We start from the raw sequence: 12611 nt of genomic DNA, 5'->3' as shown, positions 1-12611 counted from the left end.
AATGAATATATTATATAGGCACTTAATTAATTTCTTATTACACTTATCTTGAAATAAATTAAAAAAGTTTAAAATCCATCTGATCAAATTTAATAGATATTCTCAAACAATTTTTTTTAATTGAAAGTACAGTGAAAGTAGAGCTATAACTCTTCATTTTAAATAGATAATTTTAGTCGGGATGATCAACTAACACTTATTAATAATTTTTTAACTCTTGCTCTTAAAAATTAATTTATAGATTTTAAATTTAATATTGATCAAATTTTGATAAAATTTTTTTCATATATATATATATATATCATAATTTCCGCTAGTTATTTATTTAGGTCTTTGTTCAAAACTTCTTCTGTTGTAGCACCAACAGCAGAATTACCATGGAATCAATATACATCTGATTCAGCAAAGATAGGGATTCCATAAGGCATCAGATGCCGCTAGGGATACAAACGAGTTAAGTCGAGCTCAAGTTATAGTGTATTTGAGTTGAGCTTGACTATCAAATGACAAGCTCGAGCTCAACCCGACAGGGAAAAAAGAGCTCGTCGAGCTGCTCATCCGCGTCTGTCTGTCATCAGTGTCCGTCCGTTCCCGTCATCTTCGCCAATTTCATTCATCGTCGTCCTCACCACCATCCGTCGCCACTCACTAGAGTTCGCATCGTCTTCGCCAACGTAAGTCACCAGTGTCCGGCCATCAGCATCAGCCGTGATTTCATTTCACTGCCAGCAAGATCATGTTTCATTTTCCCATGTACGTGATTTATTCTTCTCGCCGACCAGCGTCCATCGTGCAAAGGGTTGTTCGATCTAGATAAGTTGTTAAGCTCAAAATCGTGTTCATCACGACTTGCGAGCTCGATAACAGCTCAGCTCGTCGAGCTTGTTACCAAGTCGATCTCGAGCCAACTCTCAAGTCAGGGTTGCACCCTTAGATAAGATGCAGCAGACACTCAATGTCATATGGATCTTTAAAATACTAATTTAGCTGATAAAGTGATTGAATATTTATGACCTGCTAAGCTCAATTAGAAGCATGACTGAACCCAGTAAGTTCTACATTGGTACGATCAATATATGAGAATGTTGCATTCGCTATGCCGAAGAAGGTTCTCCCTATTCACTGCAAAAAAAAAAAAACCCTTTACCCTCCACAATTATCTTTGATACCATCATGCCTCACACTCTATCCTTGATTCCGTTTTGCAAATCCATCATAAGATCACTTCTTTATTCCAGCTGAAAATGCTCATTGTTGTATAGATACACACTTGGCCTGATGGAAAAAAAAATACGAGAATGCAATAAATTGTATAACAATAACATACTTTGCTCATCTCCTGAAAGCATTGCTTTCATGGGCAGAGTGTCCTTGAGAATAATATGTTCGACGCCTTACGCTCTCCTCAATTGTAGCGCTCCCTCCCACCCCCATTCCATAAACACTCTTTTGCGTTGCATCCAAGAAACTTTTTCCTCTGGAATACGTAGCCTGCTTTGCCTCCAAGGCATCAGCCTCAGCTGCCTTCTTCAACCTTTTCCACCTCTGATCCTCATGGAGCTCGGCGTCCATTTGCATCTCCCGCAACCGTGCTTCCCTCTCCTCCTCTGTCATCTTTGGAACACCTCGACGATTATTATATCCAGTGTTCTGTTTCTGTTTCTGAGAGTGGATCTCTGTATTCCTTGCGTCTAAATTATGCTTTGTTGTTAATGCGTCACTCCTCTTCTCTTCATTGACACTGATTCTGTGTTTTGGGCTGGAATATAATTTAGATGAATGCCTATCATTTGATTTTCTGATATCATAATTATCGGACCTCTTTTTCTGCTCACTATGACCTGCATATTTGTCACCGAAATGGTCTCTGGAAGAGTGATTGTCATGTTCTGAGTGTTTATGGCGATCAGATTTTAAATCATCACTACGAACTATAGATGAATGTTTCTCAACATTTTCATTGCTGTTCTCACGCCGTTTGGTCGTATGATTTATCTTCCTTTTGCCTTCCTTTTCTTCATTTCTCCGATCTTCCTTATCCTCGGCATTACTGTGTTGTTGCCATTCAGGTGAACGATCTCGTCTCCGATGATCTTCATATTCAGAATCTGATTGAGATTTAGATAGATTTTTATCCTTTGAATTGCTCTGATCATGCTTGTGTTTATTTCTTTTCTTTTGGCGTTCCTTCTTAACCTCCTGCTGCTTGTTCCCAGATTCAATCTGCCACAAAAAGTTTTTTTTTCTCAAATGGTTGGATAAGTGGTAAACAGAAAATATATTTTGACCAGGATTTAATGTACATAAGAGGGCATGCGATAACCAGGTTTAAAACTAAGGCCCCATTTGGTTGCTTTAAATTAGAAAATATATTTTCAAAATGATAACATTTGCTAATTTCTTTATTTGGTTGGATATAGTGAGAAGTCAACAATAGCTTTTATCTTAAAATACCTACTTAAAATCAAGATTGTGAAACAGGACCGGACAACGAACCAAAAAAAGAAGAGGTTCACAGTTCAATGGTTTAACCAAATCAAAATTGAACCAGATGATATAATAAATACTAATTTTATTAAAAAATAATAAAACTTACACGATAGTGATGCTGTGATTCCAAATATGTGACAAAAATTTAAACAGAAAAAACTTTAACAATCCAAATTTCAGTTAGTTCAAGCCGTTACTCAAAGCTAAACAAGAACTATTAGACTCAATTTCCTGTTGTTAAAAAAACTAGGTATCTGCCCTGTATGCTCTCACTTCATTCAAAATAAAAAATACATCACATAGAAATAAAACTTGATGCAGATGTCGCTATTATATAAACCCTTACTTCAACCTACAGCTATTCTGAAAATGTCACTATTATATCAAAATGAAAAAACTAAGTTGCAACAATTTAATATAGTGGATTCGAATGTAAGACTATAAGAGTAGGAAGCTACTTGGGTCAATGCCAAAGATGATGGAGGGTGAGCTTTAATTCAACGTTCTCCACATTTGATGGATTTTTTAATCTCAATTTTCACAAAGCAAAAGGGCTGAGAAGCATGATTGTGAGCTACATGAACTAAAAACAAACAGGAAACTCACAGGAGAGTGCGAGCAGCAACTCTTCGATGAAATCCGGAGAAGGGGCCTTCAAGATTGCAAGCGGAAGCGGCTTCGAAATGCCGAGGACGGAGAACTAGGGGAGAGGTAAGCTTCACGAGTTCACATTCTAGGAGAGGAAACTCAGAAGAAAATTGAGCGATGGATTTGTTTTAGGGCTTTCATTTTATTAATTAGGTTTACGAAGTGTAATTTTAATCGCTAGATTTGACATCGAGGGATGAACAGGGCAATATGAACTGAGCAGTTCTTTTGAAACCAGCCGGTTCGCCGGTTTCCCGATTGAACCGACAATTCCACATGTTTTACCCTGATTTGACTGCAGAACTATTTCATTAGTAGACCCAGACTGACTGCCAGACCAGTTCTCGGTTGAACCGGCCAGTCCGATCTGACTTTTAAAACCATGCTTAAAACTCTACCAAATATAATGATTTCAATTTCACATATAAAACAAAAAAAAAAATCATCAATTTGCAAAACATGCTTTCTCTTTACAAAAAACCAAAAAATTATAGGATTAGATTTGTTACATGAAGTTAAAGACTTTAAATGAGAATACAAGATGATATGGTTACACCGTTACAATAATCAAGAATAAATAATGCTCATTTACAAAAAGGTGATATTGAGTCAAGTTCAACCTCCATCCCTACATTCAACCGAAAGTATAATCATGGAGAAATTTTAAAGTGGATCAATTATTTGAAAGATTTCATTAAATACTATATTTTATTTAATTTAAAAAAATAAGTCTCTGAATAAAATTAGTGAAACATGCTCAACTATTAAAAAAAAAAAAACATTGCATTTAAAACTAAATTAATATGTTTTATCATGAAACATAAACCTAAAGATAAATGTCCACGCTTTAATGAATATATATATATAGAGCAATTGCATAATGGATTTAAGAGTTGCAAAGAAATACAATTCTAACATTTTTTAATATTATGCAAGTTTTATACATCTTACAAATGTATATGATTTGCGTCAAGCAAAATTTATTATCATAACTTCTTTTAGTATGGGTTTTAGGCGAGGATTTCTAAAAGAAATAGGCTATAATTAACTGAAAACACTATCTTTTAGATGCACATTATGCAAGTTTTACACGACCTAGACATATGATTTGCCTCCAGAGAATTTTATCATCACTAGTTGCTTTATTATAAGTTTTTGACAAGAATTTAATAATGAACTAAACTATAATTAACCCAAAATATTATCTAAAATTTCATTTAAATTGCTGAATATTGAAACATGTCAAGAGTATTCTATTAGAACAATCGCACCTGTGATTTCTAATTGAATATCATCTTCTATGAAACCACGCACACCAACACAAAAATCATACATAATTAAATATGATTTTATAGGAGAGATTGTAGCTCATGAATATTCTTTTGAGGATGTATTCAATGTAGATATGATTTGTAGTTGCAAACTAAATTTCTTTTGATATTGTTGAAATTGAAACTGCGCCTACATTAGACAAAATTTATGAACTTGACATATACATGCACAAAAGTCAACTGAAATTTGGAAGCAAGTTTGGGCGCATATCGGAACATGAATTTATAATAGAGCTCAGATATATTCCTAGATGTGAATTTGAATCAATTATAATTTGATGGTTAATGAATCAAATAAGCAACCTAAAATATAACACTTGTTGAATTATATGAGAATATTATAAATGATTGGATTGATATTGATTTTCTTTTTAGTTCTTGGTTTAGAGATGTATAAATTCATAAAATGAATCTCCTGGTGAGAACTAAGTGACAAATATTTTGGAATATTTGTTAATGATGAATGCCTTAGAAGAAACCAAAAATTTAAATCTCCATTAATTTGGTTAACCTTTAAGGTGCTTGATTCCTTGAAACTCATATGTAAACTATTTGGATCAGTATTTTTTAAAGAGGAAGTTTTCCCATATGGCATGTTAGAATTGTGCAGTCTACTTAGAATTTATTTTTCACCTCATTTTCTAGAAATTTGTTAAAAGTAATCATTATAGTCCTTAGAATGCATCATAGTTTTTAATATTTTCAATATTTTCATGATATCATTTGCATGATTTACGTAAATTGCATAAGGTATGTGCATAATATAGACAAATAAATAAGACAATTATAATTTAATGACATGAATAGCAGGTACATGGAGTTTGGACTTGATAATAAAGTAATGGTAGTTTTAAATTTGAAAAGACTTCTCTCATTCCTATATCTAATCATTATTTGGAGGTGCATGGAGTTTAAACCCTAAACTTAAAAAATTATTGTATGGAGTTTAAACCCTAAACTTAAAATTTTAATGTATGATTCCTTTGATTGTGATCCAAGTATAACTACCAAATTCAAAGGAAAGTCATTTCATTATATTAACATGAGGCCTAGATTGTTCCTTACTTTGGTGAGCTCATTCATTTATTTAATTATTTCAAAAAATTTGTTATAGCTAGGGTTATTGATTTTGTTTAAATTTGATACAATTGGAATTTTAATTGTACAAGAAAAATTACATTGATTTTATGTTAATATATTTATTTTTTATTTCTTAGGATTTATTTGATTTTTGTATTATCATTTGGGTTATGATTCTAATATTATCTATTACCCATGTATGAAAGTAAGTTTTTACATAATTAGTGATCATTAATTTGTGAATCTTAATTTTTTTGTGTGCTCTAAATTCACAGCATCATTAAAGTTGCATTAAGAAATCTAACCCTAAATTATATTGCATCAATATTTATTGCAATGACTTAAATTTACCTGTAAGTTCTCATAGAGTGCGTTATAAGAGAATCCATAATGAGTATTGAATAGATCGAAAAGTAATTCAATAATCTACACTTAATTCCGCATAAGCATATTGAACTTGACATGGTGCATGAAAATTAATTTATTTTACATTAAAAGTTGGATGCTAAAAGCAATTTGAAATTATTAAATATATGTATGATAGAATATTAATTGGTATTAAAAATTATTGTGAGGTGAACTAAGAGTTTTCAATTACTATAGAATTCAATCAATGATCAACAACAAGTCCTTATATTTTTATATCAATTATGAAGATGCTTATAAAAGATATTTCAAATGGGAATGCCTTGGTCCATGCTTCTCGCAAATAATATAGTTCTGTTAGGAGATATACTGAAATAATATAAAATTGGAGCAATGAAAACATGTTTATAGGATAAAAAACATAAAATTAGCAAATAAAGACATTATATAAGATGCAATTTTAGCGGGTGTGCCATTGGTTATTGGCCAAAACTATTAAATAATAAAATAATATCTATCTGTGATAGATGTATTTATCTTGGAACTCTTATAAGAATGAGATTATAAATAAGTTTTAGTGTTAAAAATTTTGGTAGTTAAAGTGAAGAAGTTTCCCAAAAATACTATGTGATAAACGGATATCAAAGAGTTAAAAGATAAATTTTATAAAATTAAAATTAGACTGCTATAGAGTATGAAACTCAGTATTAGGGAGTTAAAAAAGTTGTGTATAGACAAAATGAGTGCAATGAAAAAATGTAACATCCATATGTGGCAAAACTAGGAAGTATAAATAAGGGAATGATTATATTAAACAGATGGTTGAAATAGCATCTACTGTATATAAGATAATTTAAAATAAACTAGTTGTGGTTTGCACATAAGCAAGGATAGTTAAAAATGTACACATTAGATGGATAATAATATTAGTGTAAAATGATTAGGAATGAAAATGGACCAAAAACAATTTAAAGGAAAGTTATTCACATTGATTTGCAAAGAAAACATTTAAATAACTCCTATAATATCTAACAAAAATAAATGAAGGGTAAGGATTCAATAAGGAAACCTCAAATAGTTAGGATAATACTATGATGATGACTATGATGACTAATAAATTGCCTAGATGGTATATACAATAAAATGATAAGCCCTAGGCATGATATTCATACTAGCAATGATAGGAAGCAAAAAAGAATAATAATTGTTCATACAATAAAATGTGTCAAGCTATATCTGTTATAAGTATGTCAAAGTTGTCTAATGTCTCAGAATAGCAAGTATCCTGCTATATTCATAGTCAACAAATTAAGAAATACATATTTACTGAAAATGCTCTCAAAAAACTCTATCCAATTACAAAATTAATGGGGCTACTAAAGAAATTCACAATATATGCCAATATATGCAGCACAGTAAGAAAGGTAGCATTTATTAAATAACTTACAGACTTCCGAATCATAGCCATCCGGACAGGGTTATTCTTTATCCTAGAAAGTGCCTCCTGCTCCCTTTGTCGGATTAGAAGTAATGGATCAGAATGCAGCTTCCTCCATGCATCATTTGCTGACTGAGGTTTCTCCTCAAATAAAGCTCCAGGAACAGCAGCCTAAAACATTAAATAACTCAATAAATTACAGGACAGAAACTGCACTTCGAAAGCAAACAAGCACAAATTATACGATGAAATGTGGCTAGATTGTACGCAGGATAACAAATTAACCAATGAATGCCAATCCTTAACAGAGTTAAAGAGGACCGCATACAAGGAAACTCATCACCGTCTAACCTGCATTCCAAACCAGATAAGTGAAAGATTAACAACAATCATCACATCATGCTTCAACACAGCACGTCGAACAGGTTGTATTGAAACACCAGGATGTTTGCTGGTATGGGGAGTGGCCTATAACGTAACAACCACAGACCGTGGAATCAAAGTAAAGCTGCTATAAATGCGCTAATAACAAAATAAAGATAAGATTCGCTTCATTTTTTTCTCAAAAGAGAATATAATGCTTTTAGCAACATAATAATCATCAATATCAGTATTGTTCCAACTATTTGAGATCGGCTATATGAATATCTTTATTCTCTATTCATTCCTATTGGAGCTGCATATGAGCCAAGCTTAAACAAGCTTATTGTTTGTTCGGCTTATTCAAAAATTTGTTCGTTCGAAAATATATTAAACAGGACTAGTTACAAACAATTTTGCTACCCCTAAAGAAAAGGGTGTATCCAATGCACAAGGATCAGGTCAATGCAAGGTCTTACTCCTGCAATGCAAATAGTTTGTTACCATGAATCGAACCAAATATCTGGGCACAATGGAACAAAGCTAACCATTGCTTCAAGCCTGCCATCTATGTTTATCACCCTAAGATTCTTAAATATGCATGAAAATAGTTATCAAAGTAATAATGAATGACCACCTCATATCACAAGCTTTGTCAAGATGTGATTTAAACATTCCACTATTCCTTAATTACTATGCTAATAAGAATAAATTTGAATAGCTAAACTTGGGGTCCTCACCACAAGTGGAGAAATGGATGACAGAAGAATAGCTTCATCTGACATTTGTCATAGACAAGAATATATAAGTGCTACATTATGACAACCAAATTTCTTAAAAGCTCATTATGGTACTGATTAAAACACATGTTCTTTGAAGCCTAATTATTGACAGGTAATATTCCCTAAGAAACACAACCTTAGAATTATATGACCTTGAACCGCAAAGTATGGACACAATTTGAAGATACCATACAAAATATAATTAAAGGTAAGGATAGGACATCTAAGAATTTAATATATTCACGTCATAGCAATATGAGAAATATTTGTGGAAAATACGTGTTATTTGTGTCCATATGTGAATATAACATCTCACCATCTGTATATGCCAAACATATATGTGTAATATACATGTGTAATATGTCCCTATCTGTGCATGTGTATCTGTGCATGTGTGCATATGCAGTTACGTGTACAAATGGATATAAAGAAAGTGAGATGGATGCATAAAATCCATTAATACACAAAACATAAATAAATAGTAAGTGTAGATATATAGATGTGGCTCAAAAGAAGTAGATATATACAATATTCATATGGATGAAATACAGTTGTCAGCCAATGAAAAATGCAGCATAAATAAATCAAAAACTCAATAATAAACATCAAATGCATATATATAGTGCAATAAACGTGGTGCGCCACATTCATGAAAAAACTAAATTTGCAATAATGTCAAGTGGTCAAAATAGAAAAGAGCTTCAAATAGATTATCATAAAGACTTGAAAAAGAAAACTTTTGCAATTAGTGTATACATCCAAGTATTAGCTAGTAAAAAATTCACTAATAGCCAACTTGACCATGTATGAATGAGAACATTAGGAAGGATGTGTTTGACAAATCTAGGAAAGATAATTGAAAAATAATTTATAAAGATGGTAAGATTAGTGCCTATTGATGATAAGAATGTGGTAAATAGAGTTTAGATGGCTCGACCATGCATAGTGAAGGAAAGAAAATGAATCCATAAGAAGGCAAATAAAATTAGTATCCAAACATTAAGAAAGAAAAGAGCATATAAAATATAATATTGATATAAGTCATATAAAAATATTGGTGTGGAATATGTCTACCACCTCATGCAAAACTAAATAGTTAAGATAAGACTAGTGATGATATATAATTCACAAGTTCAAGCAACATCTCAGATGTAATAATATTTCCTTTGTATAAATATAAAAAATATTAACATCATCAAATATCTTCAAAATCCAACCATTCCTTTTTAAATTCAAAATCAAAATATTAATCGGCACACTAGACACAATATCTTTGGGGCATCAAAGTAGAAGAAATAATCATATAATAAAATGACAACTCTTTAGAAGTATATGTCCCTTATAGCATATGAATCTCTATTAAATAATCTAATAACTTAAATCTCCTGTAGCACAAAATAGTATCTCGATTACTATAAAGGATAAGATGATGAAATGAGAACTCTTTAGAAGTATATGTGCCTTGTAGCTTCTAAATCCTAGTAAAATAATCTAATCCCATAATCACATGCTCATCCCAAAATGAATCAGAGAAAAAGACAAGCCTAAATGAGCCACCCCTACAAGCATATAATGCAATATTGCACACAAGCAGCTTCAGATATGATCTCGAGAATAACAAACTCAGACATATAGAAAATTACAATGCAACTAATATGCAACACATAATACACAACAAAAGTGACAATTGAGTTCTCATATATGACAAGTATGCATTTAACGCAACCAAGCAGCTATAGATATTCATGACTTCCTTGCTCTGATAGAGAATAGCTCAAATCTAAGATCAAGTCCTTTGGTATACTATTGCAGGTGGGATTTAAACCTTGATTAAATCTGACCAAATAGATTTTATGAGACTTTAAGGGGGGCATTTTGATATAAGATTTAAGCAGGATTTGAGTTAAATCCTACCAAATGCAAAAAAAATGCTATGTTAAATCTCAAAGTTAAATCCTGATTTCATGCCATTTTTTCCATATTTGTCGTAAATCCCGAATTTACGAAATCTGGGAGTTCGACAGATTTATAGGTTTAAAGGACATGAAGCATGGGAGAAAGGTGCAACAAACACCTGTTCTTTCGTCCACTTAAGCTCGACAGGCAACCAACCGAAGGTAAAGCAACAACGACAATGAGGGAATGCTTAGTTTAGGTGCACAATAGGATGAGATAGAAGGGAAGGAAATCAGAGTAAAGGGCATAGAGGTGAAAGATGAGAAGAAAGAAGAGAAAACATTTGTGTTGGGCATCAAAATAGACTCCAAGATAAAAGAGCTATTCAATTTGACCCTCGTTAGCATCACTATCTCCGATAATTGTGTGGTATCCGTCCATGTTCACCGCTTGTCCTATCACTCTGTTAGTGTTGATTTCCACTCTAAAAACTATTTCTCATTGTCTTCTTTATCTAAAAATACTTCATTTCCCTTTATTCTTGGTCAGGTGGTTCAAACCAATATGTGGACATGTTGGAGCCGATGCACAAAGCATATAAAGGTTTTTGAAGCCTAATACAAGTATTGTTTGCTTCTTCAAGCTACCACCTTTAAGCTCTTAGTCATTTCTCTCCCTTGAATTTGCGAACACTTCTATTATTTTCCCTCTTTTCTATTTACTTTTGATTTGGTTATATTAAGAAGCTAATGTACTTAAGATTTGTAGAAATAGATGGGCAGTGTAGCTTTTTTTGCATGATTACATGTATTTGTACTAACTATTATTATTTCATTATGATTTATTTACATAAAGCTTATATGAATTAACAACCTTAAATCTCAACTTCCGTTGTCAACCAATTTCACAGCATTTAACATCTTTCTTTCAAACAATTTGTAGTATTTAAACACCCATAACATTTAATAAATTTGGATTTACAAAAAAGTTACTAAATCATATTTTGAGTTAAATCCTAGTTGATTTGGATAAACATCATTTCAACCCCATTGTTGTTTAAATTGAAGAATTGTTAAATCAGAATTAACCGATTAAAAAATTTTCCCTAAAAAAATATTAAATCTTAAAACAAATAGTAAAACAATTTAGGATATAAGTAACGAGATTTAACAGTTGCCATGCCAAGAAATTTTCAGGTTTTAATCCGGTTAAAATTTACTAAATATGAATAGACAGGATTTCTACTTGAGTTAAATCCTACTTGTAGCCAAACAGCCCTCCGATGACAAAAGCTAACTAAAAACATACCTTAGACGAGCTAGACTCCGCTGCAGTGGTCGAAACCCCACCTGAAGACTGGACTTGGAGCGCCTTGAACCCATCGGAGCTCCCCTTCCCCACCGCCAACCCCGACTCATACAGGAAATCCAACCGCTCCTGCCGTCTACAAACACAAGATTCGACAAAAAAAAGTGGACGTGAGATTACACCACCATGGCAACAAATTTTAAATCAAACCCTAGCCCTAATTATAAGAATAAAAAAAGCATAGTAGGAAGCATACGGGACGAGGCCAGCCGCCTCTTGGAGCTGCCTGAACTCGGATCGTTCGCGCTCCTCGTGGATCTGCTTGCGGAGCTCCTCGAGCTTCTTCTGCTCGGCGTCGTGCTTCTGCTCCGCCTTCCACACGTTCTCGATATTCCGAAGGCTCCCCGTGTGCCATCCTTTCTTGTTCAGAAACTTTAAAGCCATCGCCTGAAAACCCTAAAAATTACTTTCCCGTCCTTTTTCTTTCTGATCCCTCCAAATCTCCTGGGTTCTTCCCTCTGGCTTTTCAAGCTCCGTCGGGAAGTTATTCAGAAGCAGCGGGAGATGATAGCGCTGACTTGGATTATCGCAGGTACATAAGTATTGCAGATCATTCCCGTTGTTGTAAAAGGATCCGCGGGGATTGAAGGGTAAGGCTAGGTCCGTGGCTACGTACCTTTTGCTCATTTAAAAAAAAATCTCCTATTTATAATAAAATGAAAATCAACTAAATATTCACCAAAATTAAGATAATTCTTTTTTGAGGAAAAATAATTGATAAATATAATGAGAAATAGCTATTTTATTAACTATTTTATGATAAATAATTGATAAATATAATATATAGAATTAGTTTTGATGAAGTTAAGAGATGATATTTGGCATATAATATGATTGTAATATAATATAATT

At 32.7% G+C, this 12611-nt stretch overlaps 1 protein-coding gene across 1 annotated transcript; it reads right to left on the bottom strand.

The window, feature by feature from the left end:
* Nucleotides 1–1195: 1195 nt before the first annotated feature.
* LOC110111504 (pre-mRNA-splicing factor CWC25 homolog) lies at nt 1196–12364 on the bottom strand. The gene is made up of 4 exons (XM_020843415.2): nt 11956–12364; nt 11700–11835; nt 7363–7524; nt 1196–2223 (listed from the first exon to the last, which is right to left on the bottom strand). Exons 1-4 carry the CDS (start codon nt 12141–12143, stop codon nt 1333–1335), a joined length of 1377 nt encoding a protein of 458 aa, XP_020699074.1. The 5' UTR covers nt 12144–12364; the 3' UTR covers nt 1196–1332.
* Nucleotides 12365–12611: the final 247 nt, after the last annotated feature.

Source organism: Dendrobium catenatum, unplaced genomic scaffold (genome assembly GCF_001605985.2).
Source record: "Dendrobium catenatum unplaced genomic scaffold, ASM160598v2 fragScaff_scaffold_847, whole genome shotgun sequence".
Taxonomy (NCBI): domain Eukaryota; kingdom Viridiplantae; phylum Streptophyta; class Magnoliopsida; order Asparagales; family Orchidaceae; genus Dendrobium; species Dendrobium catenatum.
The sequence above is the reverse complement of the archived record's forward strand: the minus strand, read 5'-3'. Positions and strand labels throughout refer to the sequence as shown.

Coding starts and splice junctions, on each gene's coding strand:
- LOC110111504 (XM_020843415.2), bottom strand. CDS start 12,143: ATGGCTTTAAAGTTTCTGAACAAGAAAGGATGGCACACGGGGAGCCTT. Junction 11,836..11,955: donor GAGGCGGCTGGCCTCGTCCC/GTATGCTTCCTA, acceptor TTGTGTTTGTAG/ACGGCAGGAGCGGTTGGATT. Junction 2,224..7,362: donor TGGCTATGATTCGGAAGTCT/GTAAGTTATTTA, acceptor TTTTTGTGGCAG/ATTGAATCTGGGAACAAGCA.